The following is a 24,336-nucleotide window of genomic DNA, read 5'->3' as shown; positions in this document are numbered from 1 at the left end:
CACAAACCTACATCTGTATGCGTATATAATATTACGATATCCTTCTATATGAATTTGTAAATGTGCAAATCATAAAAAATATCAAAAAAACAAATAAGGAAGAGCTAAGTTCGGGTGTCACCGAACATTTTATACTCTCGCACGATAAAGTGATAATCGAGATTTCATTATCCGTCATTTACATATTTTTTAAATACCGTATTTGTGTAAAGTTTTGTTCCGCTATCATCATTGGTTCCTAATGTATATATTATACAGAGAAGGCATCATTGGCGTGGTTGTGAACCGATTTCACTCATATTTCGTACATGTCATCAGGGTGTTAAGAAAATATTACATACCGAATTTCATTGAAATCGGTAGAGTAGTTCCCGAGATATAGTTTTTGGTCCATAAGTGGGCGATGCTACGCCCATTTTCAATTTCAAAAAAAGGCCTGGGTGCAGCTTTCCTCTGCCATTTCTTCCGTAAAATTTGGTGTTTCTGACCTTTTTTGTTAGTCGGTTAACGCACTTTTAGTGATTTTCAACATAACCTTTATATGGGAGGTGGGCGTGGTTATTATCCGATTTCTTCCATTTTTGAACTGTATATGGAAATGCCTGAAGGAAACGACTCCATAGAGTTTGGTTGATATCGCTATAGTAGTTTCCGAGATATGTACAAAAAACTTAGTAGGGGGCGGGGCCACGCCCACTTTTCCAAAAAAATTACGTCCAACTATGCCTCTCTAATGCGATCCTTTGTGCCAAATTTCACTTTAATATCTTTATTTATGGCTTAGTTATGACACTTTATAGGTTTTCGGTTTCCGCCATTTTGTGGGCGTGGCAGTTGGCCGATTTTGCCCATCTTCGAACTTAACCTTCGGAGCCAAGAAGTACGTGTACCAAGTTTCATCATGATATCTCAATTTTTACTCAAGTTACAGCTTGCACGACGGACGGACGGACGGACAGACAGACATCCGGATTTCAACTCTACTCGTCACCCTGATCACTTTGGTATATATAACCCTATATCTGACTCTTTTAGTTTTAACCGTTATGTGAACAAAACTATAATACTCTCCTTAGCAACTTTGTTGCGAGAGTATAATAAATAATATGTAATGTGACTATATAATAAATGAACCAAGCAATCTACTGCACGTGCTTATCAATGTTTATATCTCAATACATAGTATATAAATAAAATGTCACCACAAACACACCGCTTCAAATACGTATGTTTGCATATTTGTATGCCTGACTGTAGATATGAAACAAACAGCTAGAAAGCGCCCACAACAAATAATCACTGCATAAATAGCAGAAAGCGATGAGGAAAGTTTATATGAACTCGCTGTGAACCCGCAGCTGTGATAAGTTTTGCTTTTGCGGCTTGGTGTGGCCAAGGTTTTTGATTTTGTAAATGCATTTTTCTTATTTACATATGCAAATGCGTACATTCGCCCCGTTTGATAAGCGTGCTTTTTATCTAAGTTTGAGCGAGTTAAGTGAAAGAAAGATGTGTTTATGGCATACGTACATATATGTATGTATATACATAAGTGTGCCATTGACTTGGCTTAGTATTTTTATACCCTGAAAGAGGTATATTATATCTACATATACATTGTGACAAAAGTACCAGGAAATTATAAATATATTGTCCCGCCTTCAAAGTAATATCCAACAGATGCAGTACACTTATGCCAACATTTTTTCCAAACCTCGAAAACACTTTTCATAAGGACCTCTTGGCTTGGCCTTCAGTCCCTTTAGCGAATTTTATCTCTTCGATCGACTGAAAACGCGTTCCATGGAGCGGCAATTTCAGTTTGGGGAGCAAAAAGAATCACACAGAGCAAAATCTGGTGAATGCGGTGGTTGATCGATGGTAGTTATTGCGTTTTTGGCTTTGAATTCGATCACAATCGTGTAAAATCCATGAATTGTTCCTTCTTAATTCCGGCTCTTCTCAACGGTCGCTTTTATACGTCCAAATAGAATTCCTTATTGACCGTCTGTGCCTCCGGAACAAATTCGTGATGCACCGAACCACGAATATCGAGAAAAACGATGAGCATCACCTTGATTTTTGAGCGTCTTTGGCGTGTATTTTTTGGTTCGGCTACTACTATCATTGTATGCAGTTATAACTGTTACATATGTAACATACCAAACTCCAACACGATGGTTTTCACTACGGTGCGCCTAAAAACATACAAAGTCAGTACGGTACCCAATTTATAAAATATTTTTTATTGCCTTCTAGGTTTCAAAGACTAATACAGAATTTTTTGAAGCTTTAGGTGTGACCAAATGTAGGTATACTGGATATGAACCTGCCAAAATTTGCAATATACTGTCTATTGCAGACAGCTTTCATAATATGTTGCCTACATTTCGGAGCGCGTAACAAAATAATATGACCTTTAAAAGAATTAATTAGAGTAGCGGGTTTAAATTTGCTCAAATATAAAGTAAACTGTGTTCTTCCTTTTTAGAGTGCCTAATTCTAAGAAAATATTAATTAAATACGAGTGTTTTGCCACAAGTTATAGTGTATACCATACTTATTGGGGTTATTTATATAGTTATGTTTATGTGTGGGGTAGCAATACTGGAAAAATAGAGTTTCGAAAATCTTAACAGTTGTTAGACTTTTAACTGATTATTTGCATATTTACATTCGTATATACACGTATGTATATACTGCATAAATACACATATTCTAGAACAAATCTGCTTACAAACTTTCATGCTGCACATTCAACATCTGCCCATAATTACCACCAACGCCACGCGCTCATAAATGCATTTTCAGTATTAATTCAGCAAATTTATATTCAACAAGTTCCCCCCAATTTGTACTAATTTTTTTTTATCTTATCTAACCAATTCTACGTGCTCACTCGCTATTTATAAACACATTTGTATGTAATAATTTTCAGCGAAACTAAAAATTATCAAAAAATTCTTGTGTCGGCACTGTCGAATTCGACATACAAAACATATGCTACTAAGAAAACACAGAAATATTAAAGCTTATCACTTCTGATTGTCGCTGCGCTCAGGGGGTTTGCGCATACGCCGTGGCGTCGTCGATAGCAAATCAGCTTGTTACTGCATTGCTACAGTTTATTAGGTGCTTAGAGATAAGAAGTCGCATAGAAAATTTGCTTTTGACGATTTATTTTTGTTGTTTGGTATTTTTTGTTTTTTTCGGTACAATTTTTTTCCGGTTGAGTTGACACACTTTAAATGGGGTTGACCGAAAACAGAGTCAAACAAAAAAAAATTGTTAAATATTTTATGGAGATTATTATTTAGTTAGGGGCGTATATAATGTATATATTTATGAACATTATATACATACATATATATATTTATATACACATACTAATATATATAATTATGTCTTGTTATATACTCTCTGTTTTTCAGTATTTAATATGGAGCTTCATTTGGATCGGTTGGAATGCTTTTCTCATATGCTTTTACCTGAATGTAGGCATATTGGATCGGGTAAGTTAAACATATAGATATTTGGTAGTATACATAAATATGTATAACAAAATTTATAAATAGTAAATAATATTCAAAGTATTTCAAAAAAGTAAGCACAGAGGAAGTAGAAATAGGTCAGAAATTTCTTAAAAAAATAAAAAAATAACTATAAACAATTTTTGACAAAAAAAAAATTCTTGAGAAAATTTTTATTATTATATACAAAAGGTATTATACGATTTCAAAAGTTATACAATCTATTTAAGTTCAAAATATGAAAAAATTTCTTTAAAAATTTGCGCAAAAATATTTTTTTTTAATATATTAGTTTTAGGTAAACTAAACTTTTCAAAATTTAAATGATATAAATAATTGAAAAAATAATAATAATTCGTAAAAAATACAAAGTTTCCTGTAATATCTTTTTCTATATAAATCTTTTTTTGGAAAATATGTATTTAACAAAATTTAAAAAATAAAATACAAATCTTTAAAAAATTTTAACAAAAAGTAATTAATTTTTTTTAAAGAATGCTTAGTATTTCCCATAAAAATTTTCCACAAAAATTAAAATGAATTTGAAAAAAAATTACAAAGTATAAAAACATATTTTCCATGAAATATATAAATATCTTTAAAACTTTTAAACAAAAAAAAAAAATTATTATACTAAAAAGAAAAAATATTTTCCATAAAAGGTTTCACCAAAAATTAAAAAAAAAATTAAAATAATAAAAAAAAATATAAAAAATATTTCCATAAAAATATCAAGTTTTTTCTCATAGTTTTTTTATAAAAAATTTTATTATTAGAAAAGAAGAACTGAATTTTTAGCGTGTTGATGTCTCACTATAAATAAAAAATTTGGTAAAAATTATTAAAAATATTTCTCATAAAAGCATAGTTTCTGTTTTTAGAAACATTTTAGTGTAGGAAATATGTAATAAGATTCAAAAAATTAATAAACTATATAGGCTTTAAAATCAAAAAAAAAAAATTTAACAAAAGGTAATTACATTTTTTGAAAAATATTAAAAAATACTTTTCATAAAAATTATTTCAAATTTTGTTTGTAATAGTTTTAAATTGAAAAAAATTATACGAAATATACTCTAAGATTTAAAAAATATGTAATATATTTAAACAAAAAGTAATTACAATTTTTTTGGAAAATATTTACAAAAAACTATTGGAAACTATTTTTCATAAAAGGTATTACAATGCTTTTCTAATATTTATTTTTTGAAAATTAAAAAAAAAATTTATAGCAAATATAATAATGCAGAATAAATAAAAAAATATTTTTTTAAAGGAGATATTTATAAAAAAATAAAGTTTTTTAATAATCTTTTTTTTTAATATTTTAAAAATAGTAATTAAAAAATTTTGGAAATAAGTAATGCATTTTTTTAATAAAAAAAAAACTAGTATATTTTATTAATTTGTTTTGTGAAAAAATTTAGTTATAATAGCGTTTTATATTAAAAAATATTTTTTCTCTCATTCATCAATTCCGTATTTATTTATTTTTTATTTTTCATTTTTTTGTTTGTTTTTTTTTTTAATAATTTTTTTTAATTTTATAGTTTTTTTTTAATTTCATATTTGCTAACCGCATATGCTTTCGTAAAAAAAAACATTTTTCATTAAAATAATATATATTCATAAGTGTTCTAACATATTATTTGTCTCGCATCATATTTCCGTCCGAATTTCTTTTCTCTCAATAGGACAGCGACCTGCTAAATTTGGGCACCGGTAGCGTCTCCTGGTTCGAGGTGAACGGTTATGGTTGCAAGCCAACATATCCAGTCAATATCACCTCCGATGATCCATTTCGTCCAATACGTCCGGAACGTGTGGACGATTGCTTATTAGATTATACTATAGTCGAAATTGTGCAGTCGGGTGTGCAATGCGCTTTAGCGGTGAGTAATGACCTAACAACATTGCTTTCCTTTTATGAATCTATGTAATATCTCTTAATATGTAACGATTTTTTAATATTTTATAAATATTTTCTCTCAACCTTTTTCAGTTACTTGGTATTTTAGGCGCCATATTAATAAGTTACATATTCCTCGATGAAGATGACAGATGTAAGTTGAACATTTTTTAATTATTGCATATTTTTTTTAAAAACAAATTAGTAGGAAATAATTTCAATTAATAGGTGTGAATTAGATTTGGTGCAGATTTCCACTTTTATATAATAAAAAACATATAAAAAAAATATTTTTTTATGCAAAAATCTTGTGAAACTAACACAAAAGTATTAAAAAAATAAGTTTAAAAAATAATATGGAACTATAAAAATAAATATTGAAAATATAACAAAGGTGGCAAAAGTGCCAATAGAAAAAAAACACTGAAAAAATAAGATTAAAAGTATAATACAATAAAACAAAATAAGAAAAAAATATAAAAAATAATAAATTAAAACAAAGAGTAAAAAATATCGCGTTTGTAATTTAAACTGCTGAACTTCATAAAAAAAATATTAAATATTAAAGTTTTCACTATATAAAAAACAAGAAAATAAATATAGTAATCAAATAATTATTAAAAATTAAATGATACCCAGCGGGCAGTAAAATGGAACTAGTTACAAAAAATGTAAGAATGAAACCAAAAAAAAAAATTAATTAATATTACTTCAGTAAAAACATTATTGTGTAAAAGTTTTTTTATAAAAGAAATATGCTCTCCATAAAAAGTGCAAACAAATAATATCGTTTATGTTTTTAAAATATTCAGAAATAATCGGTTTTGTAAAATAATTTTGTTTGAGGGGTGAAAAATGAAAAAACGCAGTTCCTACTCATTCCGTTAGCGAAACAAAAGTTTTTAAATCAAAATTTTTTTTTCGATAAAAAGTTCAAGCAATCGATAAAAATCGTTTTCGATAAATTTGTTTTAATTGAATGCCAACACTTGCTTATGTGATAAGATTTGATATTTTCGAGGTTAACATAGAAAATAACGCAAAATCAACAATAAAAATATAATATATCGATAAATTTTGCGGTTCCTTAACAGCTTTATATGAAAATATATGGTATCATATACTATATACCAAAAAATTAGAAAATGCAATCTCATAATATCGGTTATGTTTTGAAATATTCAGGAATAGTTAATAGTAGTTAATTTATTAAAAAATAATTCGATTTGAAAAAAAAGCAGTTCATACCCATTCCGTCAGTGAAAAATAATTTCTTTAAATCGAAAAATATTTATCGATAAAAAATTCAGGTAGTCGATTAAAATCGATTTCGATAAATTTGTTTTAATCGAAAGTCAGCACTTGCTTTTATGTTAAAAGTTGATATTTTCGATTTTCATTTGAACAATAACGCAAAAACAACAATATAAATATAATGTATCGAACGTTTGGTGTATCTCCACAGTTAACATAAAAAATGCAAATTTATCATATCGGTCTTTTTTATGTATGGTTTGATGTATTCAGGAAAAGTTACTCATTCCGTCATCGAAATAAGCTCTCTGAAATTAAAAAAAATTGTATCGATAAAAAAATTAAGGTCATCGATAAATTCGATTTCGATAAATTTGTTCTAATCGCAAGTCAGCATTTTCTTTTCGATTTTAATTTGAACAATAATGCAAAAACATCAACTTAATTATAATATATCGATAACTTTTGAGGTTTCTTGTCCAGTCCATTTCAAAAATAAAATTCTGTTTGCATATATGTATGTATATTGATATATATCTATTATATATTCCTCGAGCAGCTCAAGTTTTTGAGATTTGTATAAAACGATTATTTATTAATAAATACCGTTACATAAAAATAGTAAAAATTTATTATTCCACATCTAAAATGAATTTTTTGCGGGAGGGTTTTCTCTTTGACTGTTAATAATTCGTTTTTAGTATTTTTCTGACATTCTCATTCATGAAATGAGCTTTCCATATCGCTTACTGATTTAAGCAAGCCTTAATAAGAGAGTTACAATAAAACCTCACTTGCGCTTTTAGACGTCTTACTACTAAAAACTGTTTAGTCTCAATTTACTGCCATGCTATTGTTATCATTTAAATGGACTCTAGAAAGCCATCAAGTACTAAATTCGAAACCTCTCAACTACAAAGTTCCTTCAAACTCTTTTTCGTGACATACATATGTATGTCTGCTTTCGCTTTCAAAAAACTGCTTTCTTTTGCTGCAGAAATCCCTCGCTCAATGCCACTGTCAAAACAAACATAATAACCCCGAAGTGATGTGCGCCCACCAGCAGCAGCAATATCGACATCACTCACCTTCATATTGACATTAGTGTCAAACGAGAAACTTTTCACTTTCACAACGCGCCTCACTGCACCGCACCGCCAACGCATAGAAACTGCAGTTTTTTAAACTCATTTCGTTTTCGTTTTCATTGCCACCAACAGCGACAACGCAACCGAGACGACGTCGTGCGACAAAAAAGCTGGTTAAATCCAACTCCCACACACATTTGTATGCATAAAGTCGGCTATCAGTTGCTGGCTTGACTGGCGCTTGTTTGTTGAGCCATTTTTCCTGCCATGCACACACACACGCTTGCATACATACATATGTATATGTACACTTGCACGGCCTTTTCTTTGTGTGACAGTCGAGTCAAATGCTGCTTTACAAATCAATTCAAGTGCAGGCAGCTAACTATCTCCGCATAAAGGAAATTTGCATTGCCATTCATTTCGCTGTCACATGTATATGTGTGCTCCCTTTTTGTTTGTGTTGCGGCCGTTGTTGTTGGTGGTGATTTCCAAGGGAAACGGGCAGAAATGTGCTCATCAGCAGTCAGTTGTGCTGCCAGTCGCAGCCGTCGCACCCAACTCAAAATGTCAAGTATGAATGAAACATATACCCGCCTACACATATAGGCATACATACATACATCCTTATATGTGGACTAGTTTGGTTGCAGCACGCCTGTAGTTCACTCGCCAGCAGAAAGTCCTCCAAAGTGTGCGTCTCAGTACTTATCCTCGCGCTTGCCACATAGACGGCACATGCGAGTGGGGTAAGCAGTTAAATGTGTTAGATATAGTTCTATTGTGCGTGTTTATATGTACGAATATTAGGGTGGTTCGTAATATTTAGGAAAAAAGGTTTTCATTTTAATTTTTTTTAATCGTTGGAAAATATATATTTTTTGTATGTTTATATTGACGAATATTAGGGTGGTCCGTAAAATTTAGTACAAAAAAGCTTTCAGTTTAAATTTTTGTTAAAAAATATTTTTTTGATTGCTTATAAGGATATGAAACGTCTTTGAATATAACAACCTCCTTAATTTGTATATTTGTACATGTATTTATATGTATATGCAAGTGGAGCAAGAAGTGTAGCATTCTGACTAAAGAATATAAGTCGATTTAGAAAATTCTGATTGTATTATTTGAACTTTCTATATTTTAATAAAATATTTTTTGTGTTGTCATAAAATACTACAACCAACTAAAAAATAACCAAAAAATATACAGATGGAAATTATAATTTTTTTTTAATAAGGCCCCAACCATCACGTCTGACATTGTCAGTCTAATTTATAAATATAATACATTTTTTGTGTCTTTGCGCAAATCTCGTTCCAATATGACAGCTGGCTTAGCTCCCACCGTTGTCTGGTGTATAGCAATTTTATGGCATACAGTGCGTATGAGTGACATACTACATTGACGACGATTAAAAGCCTTTGGTGCTGGTTGTGTCGGCACAGTTTCAGCTTGTGAATGTTGATGCTCACTCACAGATACATATACAGTATTGCGTGAGAAAATAGCAGCATAAAAATATTTTGGGGCTTCTATGAAGATTTCACGATTTGAATTTATGTATGTGTTATTTTAATGAATTAAAATATTGCAAAGCTCCCTTGCAGGTTTTTTTTTCAAGAGTAGAAGTTGTTGAGGATTTTCAGCCTTGAAATAGTCATTAATGAACAAGAATAATTTTTTTTTTTATTTTCTTCGCTTCTTTTTTTGTTCATTCGCTTGAAATATTTTTTAAACAGATGGCAACGCTCTAAAAAAATACGCCGTCCGTATATCAACATTACAATTCTTTTTTAATTTTTCATTTATTGAAATAGAAAAAAAGTGGCAACCTTCTCAAAAATACTCATGATTCTTAAGCATTTCTACATTGATATCCACTATTGGAATACTAAGTTTATTTGTTTTGTTCTCACTATATATTTTTTAAACAGGTGGCAACTCTTTCAAAAAATATGTCGCCATATTTCTTAAACACATTTTTGGGCCTCCGTATTTCAACATTTAAATTTTCTTTTAATTTTTCATTTATAAAAAATTGAAAAAAGTGGCAACCATCTCATAAATACTTATGTTTCTTAAACATTTGTGCTTTGATATCCACTACTAAAATACTGAGTTTATTTTATCAACTTCTTTCAATTCATTTTTAAAATAGGTGGCAACTATTTTCTGACTTAATCTTTATAGAATTAAAAATATTAAATTCTCCTCGTTCATATTTCAATATTTTACTTATTTTTTTTAATTTAATTTTATACAAAAACGCAAATCAGTGGCAACTCTTCTTAGAATGTTTCTAGCAATGAAGTTTCTTAAATGGAATTATTACAATTATTTTATTCCATTAAATTAATTTTTTTAAGTTAATTTATAAATTTTCTTATGATTATTATTATTTTTTTTTATGATGAAGTTTAAATTTTTAAACAAATGGCAGCACTCTCGAAATTTTGTTTCAACTAAAAATTTACTTCAATTAAAATTTTTGAACAAATGGCAACACTGTAAACAATATTTTCAACTAAAAGCTTTCTTAAATATCAATGAAGCCGCTTGTTTTTTAATACCGCGCTTAAAAAAGTTTTACAGGTGGCAACATTTTGAAAAATTATTTTTTAAACTCATATATTGGTGTCCATATTACAATATTTCGCTTACATTACAAATACAATTGTATAAAAAATTGCGAACAAGTGGCAACTCTTGTCAAAAATATCTCCACTAATCTCTTTAGTTTAATTCTCTTATTAACACATTATCATACTCTATTGATAATTGTATTAAAATAAAATTTTTAATCAAATGGCAACCCTCCTATGGCACATTTTCAACTGTAAACTTACTTAAGTATCATAGAAGTCCATTTTTTATGGTACTGTGCATAAACATTTTTCTTTCTATAAATTTAAAAAATATATAATTTATTCTCTATTATTGCACGCCACTGTACTGTGTGTAACCCTGTGAGTACTAAATAGATGTTTTAAGTTATTATTGAAGAAGTTAAGACAGAAAAGATGTTGTAGCCAACTCATGGTATATACTCGTACAAACCTTTTAATTGCATACTTCTTTATTATCATTGATATACTAGCTGATCAAAATTAACTCGGACTGTCAAACTAAACAACATTTTCATATATTTTAATATAAATCTTTACTATCGCCTTGAAAATAAGTTAACTTCTCAGCCAACACAAGCATGTCAACTCTTTATACAATTCCCGATATGGCATACATACATACTATGTACATATGTATTTTAAGCCTCGGCTGGGATGGCTTTCAGTGAATTATAGTTTCATCGGCTTCGGCTTCTTTTTGAAGCACCATACGCTAGACTGTTCGGCAGTTTCGTTGTCATATTCATAAAAACTTGACTATGCCAATGTGGAAACATATTTTATTCGGTTTGCGCAGCAGTTTATATGAACCAATTTGGGTCAAATTTGATCAGTTGTTCGGAGTCTGCCTTACCAATACGATGACCAAAGAATCTTACTTATTTATACTCAGCTTTAAAACCGTAATTAGTAAGAAATAGTTTTTACTAATCATGCTAAAAGTATGAAATTTCCTACCAGCCATCTAAACCCCGCCCTGTTGAACAGTTACGCAACTATAAGCTGTATCAAAGCGTTTGTGCGCCTGTTACAGCCGATAGCAGTAACGGTACAGTGGTCGATTACGCACACAAGCTTTACGAGTAAACTGCGAAGCTTGGTACACAACACTTAACGCGCTCAAACGAACACACACATACTCACTTATACACAAACCGACGATGACGGAACACATGTTTACAGAGCTTTTGCATATTCCTGGTTTGAACTGGCGGGCCTTAGCCTTTTGTAGGCAAACAAAAGCGCGGAAGTGAAATCGCAATTTTCCAACGAATGCATGCGAAGAAAAGTGAAAATGAAAGCAAAATGACAAAGATTGCGAAGCGAAGAAAAAAGCACACTGCACGCAAGCTCAAAAAGCGTAAAAGTAAAGATGAATAAAGCGGGGCAAGAAAAAACAGTGAAAAATAAAATATTTAAAGCAGAAATAAAAGTAAAATCGAAAAAATTCACAAATGCAAGAAAAAGGGTGCGCATGCAACCGTGCTGCCCCTGCTTTGTATGCACAACTATGTACCTTGACATGCATTCGAGCAATATGCCTTTATACACACACACATATATACTTGAATACACACATGTTCGCATGTGCCTTTATGTGTTCTTGCACTTTTTTGGCATTTCACTGCCAATGGCTTCTTTACGACGCTTTCTCTTGCTCGATTCTTGCGTGCCGTGTCTTACTATGCAAATCTCGATACACGCATACACATACACACGACTATGTGTACACACGCATGACAAAAAAGTGTGCAAACAGTGATATGAATTTCAAGAGATTACCGACAGCAAGGCGCTCATAATCTCACAGCAAGCACACTTGCTTGTTTGCTGGCGGCCACACGCCGTTGGCAGTGACAAATTATGTGTCCTTAAGCGAGATAAAAATAACTGTGCATATGTACATAAATATGTGTGCAGCTTTGCAAAAATATTTTTTTTTATCAACCCAGCCATTAATTGGCAGAAATTGGTGTAAAAAATAGTCTTGAGTGCGAAAGGACAGAGTAGAAAGAAAAGAATATCTTGAAGTTAAACGAAAAGTCACAGGAGAAGTGCACGCTTAGCACAATTCTTAGTATGTAGTAAGCTCGATGTACTATATATGCCCATCAATATCTCTTCAAAGTAAATTAGCTAGATTTAGTGAAGAAGTATTTAAAAAGAAAAAGTGATCAGCTCCACCGAAGCTTTAGTACCCTTCACACGTGTATTTCTTAAAGTGTATTAAGGTATAAAAAGATTTTTATCGTAATTTTGATGGATCAGTTTGTATAGCAAATATATGCCATAGTATTTCGATATCGGAATTCAGACAAATGAGCTGCTTCTTTAGATGAAAAGCACGTATGACAAAATTTGAGATGGATATCTAAAAACTGAGGAACTAGATCGCGTAAATACAGACAGACAGCTGGAAAGGGGAACGGATCGTCACGCTGATCATATTCAGTTGTTCTGGATGTTACAAACTTAATAAACCCTGCTCATGGTATAATGAAATGATTTGAGGTTTGCTCTAAATGGATGAATGTTTATCCGGTTCATTACCGAAAACTGCAGATCTTAATTCGGCCAAAGAAATGATTGAGTGGTTAATTAGCTTCTAGTGAATACTCAGAAGACCTTGCTACAGGCTGCCGACGTCTGTTCTTCCTAGAATACTTAAAATATAGCTTGTTCGAATCGTTTGTTTCTACAAAATAATACACTTTTCAGCATTCTTAAGCAATATTATTGAAGTATTTTCAGTTCACCAGAAATATTTCAGGCAATTAAATCTTTCGTCAGAATGATATATTACAAGAGTTAGTAAGAATAAGAAACAATACCAATAGACTCTAAAAAAATAAAGGAAAAACAAAAATAAAGACATATTGAATCGAAACTCAAAAGCTTGTCTAGCAAGACACAATAATAGAAGATCAGTTTGGAGATACGAGTTTTTCATTGTTTTTGAGTTTTTGTTCTTAAATTTGTAGGCAACATATTCTAAAAAATCCTACCACATATATCACAAAATATTGAAAATAGAAAATATAGTGATTAGGCAGACCTATATTTATATATATAAATATATTTTTTCAAAGAAGAGGTTGTTCTTAACATGAGCATCTTAAACTACTTTATCGCGGCAAATAACTTCAAACTCTTAATTATTTTCATAATCGTGCCTGATATAATAATTATACCAAGCATACGGTTTTTGTCTTCGGAACCGGTACCGATACCGGATAACCGATAGATAACCGATAATATTGTGGTTAAACCTCGCACTATCACTAAGCAAGGCTATAATTTTTCAACGTTGTCGAAGCAAACACGAAAAAATAATAAATAATAATTTCAATAAAATAAATAAAAATAAATCAAAAATATTTCCTTTCTCACTCACCGTCTCAAAAAGTCGAAATCTGCCACCAAATGCTCTCGCCACACACCAACGGCTAAATAGAAAATTAATAAAATTAATACAAAACAAAAAAAAATTAATAAAATTAATTCAAACAAAATTTTAATAAAATTAGTAGTTTTCTTGCAATTATATTTTTTATTTTACATAATGACTTAATACAATTTTTACTTAATACGTATATTTTCTCCAATATAATATTCACCTTTTATTATATTAATTTTAATATTTTGTAATTAAAATTGTCTATCAAATTGATTACCAAGACAACTGCTTGTGGGTTTCACTTTTATACATAATTTTGTTTTTAATTTTTTTTCTTCTCACAAGACATTACTCACCCACTCATGTCATTATATGTAAATATTTAGTTAAGCATTTGAAGAAGCGTTTAGTTTTGGGCAGTTAGTAATAAGTTTGGCTAGAAAGTAGTTAAAAAGTTCAAAGTAAAATTATGAGCTTGAAAAACTTGCTTTTTAGATTTTGTGTTTTATGCAGATTTTTTAAAAATTTAAAATTATTTTATTATTTAATGAAAAAGTTATTAAATTCAATCCTTAAGCGAAATGAATAATTTTTAGAATTATTTTTATTTTTATAATTTGTTAATAAAAGTTTAATTTTCACAATTTTTTTATTTGTTTTAAAGATTCTCTTTTTTAATACAAATTATTTGCATATTTTTTTTTACAATTATTAAAAATAATTATGGCAAAATTTAATTGAATTACTTTTTTTTATTCTTTTATGATTTTTTTATTTGGTTCGATTTTTTATTTGATTTGATTTTATTATTATTATAATTTTTTCATTTAATATTTTTGTAATTTATTATAATGTTTAAAGAAAAAACAGATTTTTTCGAAAATAATTATCTTCGCAATTTTTAATTTTTATTATATTATAGATCCTATTTTTAATAAAAAAAATTTATTGAAAAAGTGATTTAAATTTAATTCTTAATTAATATAAATAAGTTTTAGGATTGATATATCTTCTTAATTTTTTATACTGTAAGTAAGAATACTTTTTGAAAATTTTTAAAAATTATTTTTCATTGAATGAAAAATAAATAAAAAAAAGTTTTTAATAAAGATCGGAAGAGCACATTATTAAAAGTTTTTATAATTTTTAATTTTATTAAATTTTTTTTTATATTTTAAAATGTTTTTTTTTTATTATTTAATTTTATTTTTAAATTTGTTTTTAACATATAAATATTTTTTTAAATTTTTAGTTTTAATAAAAATTTCTCTTAACTTCTCATTTACAAAATAAGTTTTTTTTTTATTACTTAATTTTATTTATAAAAAATGCTTGTAATATATATACATATATTTTGAATTTTTCAATTTTATTAAATTTTTTTAATTATTTAATAACAAAAAAAAATGTTTTTTTATTCTTTAATTTTATTTATAAAAAATTGTATAATATATAATTTTTTGATTTCAAAACATTTTTTTTTATTATCTTAGAAAAAAGTGTCTCTTTTTATTATTTAAGTTTTTAATTTTATAAATTTTTTTTTTTAATTATTTAATTACAAAAAAATTTGTTTTTTCATTATTTGTTTTATTTATAAAAAAAATTGTATAGAATTTTTTAATATTTTTACTTTTTTATAGGTATTGTTATGTTAGAAAAAAGTTTCTTTTTTATTATTTAATTTTCAATTTTATTAAAATTTTTTTCAATTATTTAGTAACAAAAAAAATAGTTTTTTTATTCTTTAGTTTTATTTATAAAAAAATTGTAAAATATATAATTTTTTTTGATATAACAAATTTTTTTATTATCTTAGAAAAAAAGTGTCTCTTTTTATTATTTAATGTTTTAATTTTATTAAAATTTTTTTAAATTATTTAATTGCAAAACAAAAAATTAGTTTTGTCATTATTTAAATTCATTTATAAAAAATTTATATAATATATAATATATAAATTTATATAATATATATATAATTTATATAATATATAATATATAAATTTTATTATATAATATATAATATATAATTTTTTTGGTTTTTTTTTATATTTTTTTAATTTTTTTATTATTATGTTAGAAAAAAAATGTTTCGTTTTGTATTATTTAATTGTATTTATTCAAAAAATAATTTAAATTTGATGCTTAATTGAAATAAATGATTTTTATATTTAATATTTTAAAAAAAATTTTAAATTATTGAAAGAACTAAATACTTTTTGGAAAAAAATTTTTTCGGTGTTTTTAGTTGTTTTTTTTTTATTTTAAAGATTCTTTTAATAAAAATACTTTTTTATATATAATTAAAATTTTAAATATTAATATTGGACTAAATAATATTTACAATACAAAATTTTTTGTAAATTCTTTAAATTGTTAAAAAAATTCTATTAGAAAATCAATTGTTTATCATAGTTTTTTTATATTGTTTGGAAGATTTTGTTTTTTTTTTTCAATAAATATATTTTTTAACAATATTAATTCCAAAAAATTTTATAATTTAAACCTTAATAAAAATAAATAATTTTTACAATTATTATTGATATTTTTTTATTTTTGACGTGCGGCTTAAGTCAGCGATCTATTGCGCTATTTCTAAAAAAAAATACTTTCTGCCCAGACTAAATGTTTTGCATGACTCGCACGTTCAACCAAAACTTAAAAATGCATTTGTACGAAAATATTTTGCCTTGGTATTAATGGAAATCATCACTCATCCTTTCAAATTTGATTGAAGCTTTTGTTTATCCTTCGGCCTCAAGTAATTAATTCACCCTCGTACTAAACCATTATATAAGCGCCACATACAAATAATTCTATATAAATATGTATATATGTAACGCATGTGCTACTAATCCGACCACAATTTCACTAATGTATTGTTTAAGCTGCAACATACTATATAACCTTAGTCAACTTTTTATTTTTTTTATTTTGTTTGAAAAAAAATATATACACAAATATATAGATATGTATACCATATCCCTCCATCTGTATCAAAAGTTAAGTCGGTATGCTTTGTTTGCCTGCCACATCAAATTTATATCCACTTTCACTCTCTCTCTGCTCACCCTTTGTCTTGCCATCACCGTTTTTTGTTTGCTTACATTTCCAACTTTTCACTTTAATTTGAAACTCATTCATCTTTCTGCAACGAAAAACCGCAGAGCTGCATTCAGATCTGTTGTTTTGTTGCTTTTTCGTTGTTTATATGTTGCTGTATGTCTAATTCATCGTCTGTATATCAAGCGTTATCATGTGCTGAGCATACATAAATTGTGTTTATATTTTTATTGAAAAATAGAAGAAATCATTTGTTATTTGTTATTTGCTCGGTGCTCAATGTCATCTGTGCTTATGTTTGTGTCAACGAGTGTGTGCTCACTTTATTTGTGAATCCTTGAGTTTAAATTGATTTAATGTAGAGTGATTGCGGAGAAGATTGCAGCAGTGAAAGAAGTGAGAAAGGAGATACGTTTGAGATTTACGTCAGAAATAGCTTAGCGACATAGTCGAAGAGGAGACGAAGAAGAGTTTCTTTCAAAAGAAAAATAGTCGAAGTGAAGTTCCCTCTGCTGTGAAAGAGTCAGTTTATGCTTAGGTTCGAATTTGCCCAAACTGCTGAAGTAAGTCCTCCCCTAGTTTGGTGGGCTCGATATAAATCATTTAGAATATTATAGCACAATTTAAAAGAAAAATTAAGAATAGAAGTACTAATTGTCAGAAAAGCTACTTTAGGTCATGATGCCATGTATCTATCATTTTTCTTTCAAAAAACGCACAAGAATAAATGACACTTAGTCATCACTGTCCAATTAATTACCGACTGCCTGATAGAGTTTTCGCTTTCGGTACGTTTACCGCCTGATTATTCATCTATTTCAATGAATCGGACCTTTCCTCATTATCAGTATCAATCCGTTGCGGTCATCATAAAAAAGTGCATATCTTTCATTGCGAATCTCTTGGTGACGCTCTTCCTCCTTAAAAATTCAACCAAGTAAGTCTGAAGCTCTGTAAACGACCTTAGAGCACATAGTTTCTCTCTAACACTAACCCGACAATTTTCAATTAAATCCTTTCGGTAAATATGTAAATTATTAACAGAAAAATGTACACATGAGGCATGTTTTGTATGGTCTCAAGCAATACTATGGAAGTCAATGGCAAATTCGAGATTACTCGGCCACTTGTATGACAAACACACACTAGTTGCAGTATTTCCCTTCAATTTGAAAGGAGATTTTTCTCGCTTTACGTTGTAGCTCGAACTCGAACGTGTATTCCAGTGTAATCTAAGATTCTCTCATTTTGTAGAAAAGAGCAAGAGATTGTTTTTTGAAAAATATAATTTTGCTATTTCCTTGGTTGGTTGATTGGTTAAAATGGAAACGCAGGAACACCGCAACACAGGCGGACACAGTTAGGCCATCATTAGGCCCAATGTGCTCCCTGGTGCTAACCAAATTAACCCTTACCCAGCAACTCAGTGCATGTGGTAAAAAACCTTATGTTTTTCCTCTCAGCTGCCTCATGTCTCTGAAGTTGGAGCAATGGGTGCCACAGATGTGCCACCTCGGCCAGCTTTTCAATTTTTGAAAAATGGGATCTTAAGAGTGGGTGCCCAGCCATCACGGCTCCCACAACATAATAAATTCGACATAGAATAGAAGCAGACGTTTTTTTTGTCTGTCCGCTATCAACACTACCCCAAAGCAACTTTGCGGTGTGCACTGTGTTGTTAGTGTTCCAAGACCTGAGTTGCTCAAGTTTCATTACTTCAAACAGGGAGGGGCCAACTTGTTTGCCTTTTTGGTCCCTTTTTTCCTATATCGCTGAGTACCCAGATAATATTAACCGATTTACGTAATGAGATTTTAGTTATTACCTGCTTGCATAACCTAACACAGTGAGCCTTAGTATATACGCTAGGGATGGGCTTAATTGTCTCTTGGCTGTCCAATAGAAGGTTTATGGACTTGAAACCAGAAGCACAATTGGTACATTCTGCTAACAATTTCCGCATGAAAAAATTATATAGTCATTCAGTTTGAAACTAGCCGCTGCGTATGGATTACTATAGAAGAGAACTGTTTTTATTCCCATTTCTCCTTTAATCCATCGGTGAATACGTAGATTTCGCCACTGAAACCGTGGTTCACAGATCCGCTGGTTCATTCTTTTCTACTTGTTTTTAATTTCTCATGTATCTCCTTTTGTGGGTGCCTTACCAATTTAGCCTGATTTCATTATCAAAGTCGAGTAAAACGACATGCCCTCGACGTCACTGTGGCTTCAGTGATCAAAAACCGCAAGCGAGCTTGCCGTCAGTATGGCTTCATCCTTCAATTAAATATGTATATGAATTGGCCAGATATCGAGAATTACTTTCAGAGCCTCTGGCGATGTAGTTTTCAATACATACAGACCAGTTGCATGTGTTTCGGGGGTTTAACGCAGCACTTTTCGTTTTGCTAGTATGGAACGTTTTTCGTTTTGTTAGTATGGAATGGATGACACTTGTGTAGCGCCAATAGACCATGTGGAGTCGTAAGCTGGGTTTGCTACTTTCATAATTTCCTTTAATAATTTTCAAAATAATCTCTTCCTCTTGCCATATAAAGTCTCTCGTTTGAAAATATTTTACAGAAATAGTTTCTTATATTAAAATTGAAAGTAAATCACGCCCAAAATCCATATAAAGCTTTGCTTTTTGAACCTGTTGGCATTAGTTGGTCAACTGAAGAGAGAGGGTCGACTCACTAAAATTAAAAGGCTTCGTTAACAAACCTTTAGGCTATCTGAAGATATTAGAGAGATCAGTGTTGTGTATTAGGGAAGAAGCTCAGCCGATTTTTTTAGATGAAAGAGAGGTTTCGTGAGCCTTGTGGATTCCAATTCATAGTATTCCGTGTCCGATTGAGTCTGAATTTATATTAGGCCACATAAATGCAATCACTAGTCTCAAAATATTTCGCAGAAAGCTTGCTAGCAAAGCATCAGGCTATATGAGGCGTCAATCAACTATCTATTCTAATAGGAGAGGCTTTAGTTTATATTTTAGTGGAGAAGTTGTACGATTTTTTTAGAATTTTTTTAGAAGAAAGAAAGGTTGCATATTTCCGCTCAGTTTTCAAAAACTGCTGAACTCTTTTAGAGCAACATTATCATTACTCACTTGCAAGCACCTTACTAATTGTTTTGTGTATAAAATTAAAGATCGAAAACTATAAATATATATTTATCAATTGTGACACGAAAACATTAGCATAAACTTTATATAATTACGAACTGTTATTATTTCCCGAACGCCAATTTATCGTTTATATGTGTGTATTTGTAATTATGTACGTATGTATGTATGTTGTAAATCTATTGAATGTCCCGCAAGCATAACGACATGTACCTATTTATGTATGTAAAGTATATATATATAAACATCATTATATCGACTATACAATAACCAAACACATTGCCACATATTCACATAAACATTAAAAAACAAAAAACAAAGAAAAGAAAATGCAAACAGAAGAAAAATCAAACACACAACTTAACAACAAACATCATCAAAATTTAATTATATTTTTTTATTTATTTTTGTGCAAGCCCACAAATGAGAACAAAATAATTTTGTGAATTATATTTGAATATTTATTTTCGATTTAAAAATTCAAAATTACTTTTTAGTAAAAAAAATGAAAATTTGTAAAATAAAAAACTGACAAAATTCAAATGAAAAATATTAAAATTAATAAAATAAAAAAAAAAAATAGAAAAGAAAAAATCAAAATCAAACAAGCAACTGACTAAAAAGAAACAGTTCCATATGCCAACAACAAGCCAATCTACAACAATTATAATTCTTTGGTTTACAGTCGATTTCGTGAATGGCGACGCCAAGAGTCCCCAGCACACGGTGGTCCATCCAATGTACGTGAGCTACAGCAGCATACCGACCTCGGCTAGCGCTAGCGCTACATTGCTCTCAAATAAGCATCACAACAATCACCAAGCACCACTTAACAATAACAACCACAACCACCAAATTCATGCGCAACAACAGCAACTGCAACTGCAGCAGCAACAACTCCACCATCATCAGCAACCAAATAATTTTAACAGTAACACATTTCTAATACACACAAACAGCATCAGCAACAACAGCCATAGCCATAGTCATAGTCAAGGTCAGAGTCAGAGACAGAGTCACAGTCACAGTCAGAGCAATAGTCGCAGCCGCAGCCACAGCCGCAGCAATAGCCGCAGCAATAGCCAGAGCGGTGGCAATGGCGTCGGTGTCGGCGGTGGCGGTGGCGGCGGCGCGTCAAAGAAAGGTCGTGGCGGCGGCGATGGCAACAGCAACTATCACAGCGCGAGCAAAAATAGCACTTTAACCCGCATACTTTACAGTCCGAAGAGTAGCAATAAGATCGGCGCCACGACGGGCAATACGATTGTGGTGGCGACGGAGATGTTGCAGCGGCAGCAATCGCTGCCACAGACGCATACCGCTAATTTGCATGGCGCGCAGCATTATTATGACGACAGCACCGCCAAGGCGGATCAGCTGTATACGAACAGCAATCGACGACAGTTCTTGAACGGCGCAACAACATATCAACAACAACAGCAAGTTGGCACACCGAACTCCTCGACGCACGACAACACGACCTCGTCGCTCTCGTACGCTTCGCTGCAGAATTCCAATTTGAATTTGACACAGAGCTTGCGCGGTGTCGGCGGCGGCGCGGCCCCCGGTGTTGGGTTCGGTTACGCAGGCAGCGGCGGAGGTAGTGTGGGGGGTAGTCGTAGTGGTGGCGGTGGTGTTGGTGGACACATGGGTGGCGGTGGTAGAAGTGTGGGCGCGAGTGTAGGCGGTGGCAGCGTCGGTGGTTATGGGCGTGTCGCTGGCGTCGGTGGTGGCATGACGTCCGCCTCGTCGCAGGCCACGCTCAGTCCGCTTAGCAATAGTCAGTTTAGCCTCAGCAATAGCCTGAATAATAATTACAGTAATCATAGTGGCATTAACAACAACAACAACAACATTAACAATAACATTGTGCTAAGTAATCCCGCTAACTATATGAATAATAATAATAATAACGGTAGCATGGACAGCAGCGTCGGTGGCGGCCATTTCGCGCGCATACACGCCAAACCCAAACCACCCAAGTCCACGAGCTACAGCAGTTTCATTAACAATGGCAGTGGCGCTGCGAGCCTGAATGGCAGCAGCGCTGGCACTGGCACCGGCACCGGCGGTTCCATGACTAACGTACACCGTCCCGATATCAAATATACACAAATGTCCAATGAGCGTTTGTCGCGCAACCTTGAAGAAGGTCTGGAGGATGACAATTTCTCGCTGCAGAATTTCAAAACCGACGATGGCGTCACTTATGTGCCCTTCCAGAAGCCAACACCGGGCGCGCTCTTTGTCGGCCAGAATAATAATCCTTCGTATGTGTCGTTGAACTCGTACGCCGGCGCACAGATGTCGCCTAACAATAACAACAACAATAACAATGCTAGTCCAAATACCATCAACAATAATGCGCTGCCGCAGTTTGCGCGCAGCATTTCACAGCTGGCGCCGCCACCGCCGCTGCCGGAAAACGGTGTCGGTGGTGAGATACTTTTAGAGCGCGGCGCGGTGCTGCAACCTGCCTACAATTACCCGTCGCCACCGCAAGCGTCACAGCAAATGCTGATGCATTCACCGGGTCCACCACATATGCAGCAGCAACAACAACAACTACAGCAAAGCGTGCAGGTTGTGTCAGGCGCGCAAACGCAGCATTCGCCACAGCCACTACTGAATCCTGCCAATCGTTTTCTCTACCAACAGAACGGCCTACCATTCCATCCAGCCTACAACAAGCCCATACCGGTGCCACCACCGGTACCCACGCATACGTCGCCGCCCATGTCTGCGCCATATCAGTCACACTTGATGAGCCCAGTCGCCAAGCAGCCGCCACGACCCACAAACATTCCATTACCCACCATACCGGCACATTCATTCGACACACCCATTTCACCCTCAGAGGTTACGCCTCCACCACCTCCTGCGCCACGTCCACACATTTTCCAACCACGTTCCGGTCATGCGCCCTATCCGGATCTCTCACCGGAGGTGACCGAAAAATATGCCATGCCCACACAGTATGTACCGCGTTCGCCGGTCGCTTCGCGTATTGCACGTCGTCAACGTCAACAACAACAGCAACAGTCGCATAATTACCACCACCATCAGCCAGCGCAGCCGGCTGCGCATCATGTGAACACGTCGGCGAATTTTTGCGATCAAGTGCGTGACGCGCCGCCCGGCTACATAGTGGACGCAGGCTTCAGCATTGTGCGCGCCAAGAGTTATGATCGTTTGGCCTCCGCATCAAGCACAACCGGCTCGATGCGGCGCGATGCCAAAGCTGTTGATGCGCCGATGCAATCACAGCAGCAGCAGGCGCAAGTTAATGCCGAAGCGGCGCCGCATGTAAATCGACGTAGTGGTCGGCGTGATGCCGCCGGTCGTGTGCGTCCACGTTCCTATTGCAATTCGATGTCGGGTGGGGAGGGCGTAATACGCGGTAGCTTGGTCTACGAGCGCGACTTCGCGGTCCAAAGTGGTGTTGTAGCCACTAGTGGCACTGACGGTGTTGGCGGTGGCGGTGGCGGCGGCTGCGTTAGTGGTGGCAATGGTGGTAGTGGCGTAGTTGAGGGCGGTGGAAATGTTGGCGGTGATCAGTTGGCATAGGCAGAGGCTGGGAAAGTGAGTAGTACAGTGTTGGATGCACAAAAGGTACGAAGTCTTAATGATCGCACGCGTTATTGAGTTAGCTAGTATGAGCCACCTTTGCTAGACAAGATCTTTGACAAAATGGTTAGTTGGAAAGGTGTAGCTTGACTAATGAAGGAGTTTACAACCTCAAAATTAATTGGATGAGACATAGGAAGCTTGCGCTGATTTGAGCTAACTCATATCTAATAAAGAAAGACTTATAGTAAATTAGAAAACCGGAGATTAGAATTTGAAATTATATATTTGTAAATTCATTTAGACCCAAAAAGCATAAACATTTAAGTCTTCGTATGATTGAAAGTTCAATGTCACTATCTGTATAATAAGAAAGCTGAGCGTTACTCGCTCTAGCGACCACTTTACTTACTCCTAACTATTAGTCTAAAGCTCTGAAAGCTACTAGCCAAAAAACTGAGCTTTTTTAATAAAAGAAAGTAAAAGTTAGAGAAAAAATTAAAGTTTTTGTGGATCATTAGATTGGCATTGTTTGCCAGACACTTTTCACTTTCCAAAACCGTTTCATATTGCACTTACTGCCTCTCCAAAGTCACTGAGAACTGCCAATATTTCTGAGAAACTTTCACAACTTTTTAAAGCTTTCATTTCATTTAGATGGTTTTGCTCTATGTACTCATTGCGAAGCTTTCATTTTTCCACCTTAATTTTATTGCCTTTTCGTCTCTGTCTTTCCCTCTCTCTCTCTCTCTCTCATGTCACTCCTTC

At 32.5% G+C, this 24,336-nt stretch overlaps 1 protein-coding gene across 6 annotated transcripts in view; it reads left to right on the top strand.

The window, feature by feature from the left end:
* The window catches only part of LOC120773108 (sodium/potassium-transporting ATPase subunit beta-1-interacting protein), a 180,674-nt gene that overhangs the window by 145,373 nt on the left and 10,965 nt on the right, over window positions 1–24,336 (top strand). For 3 of the 6 annotated variants that reach the window (XM_040102083.1, XM_040102085.1, XM_040102084.1), the window contains exons 4-7: window positions 3,432–3,512; window positions 5,225–5,422; window positions 5,533–5,593; window positions 20,687–24,232. In XM_040102083.1, the coding sequence (XP_039958017.1) occupies window positions 3,432–3,512; window positions 5,225–5,422; window positions 5,533–5,593; window positions 20,687–23,568 (3,222 nt within the window). In that variant the 3' untranslated portion in view covers window positions 23,569–24,232. Of the gene's footprint in view, window positions 1–3,431; window positions 3,513–5,224; window positions 5,423–5,532; window positions 5,594–20,686; window positions 24,233–24,336 lie in introns of those variants that run through there. The other 3 variants (XR_005705124.1, XM_040102086.1, XM_040102087.1) reach the window with 2 other exon arrangements.

Source organism: Bactrocera tryoni, chromosome 3 (genome assembly GCF_016617805.1).
Source record: "Bactrocera tryoni isolate S06 chromosome 3, CSIRO_BtryS06_freeze2, whole genome shotgun sequence".
NCBI lineage: Eukaryota > Metazoa > Arthropoda > Insecta > Diptera > Tephritidae > Bactrocera > Bactrocera tryoni.
Note: the sequence above shows the minus strand (reverse complement) of the source record. Positions and strands in the feature narration are given on the sequence as shown.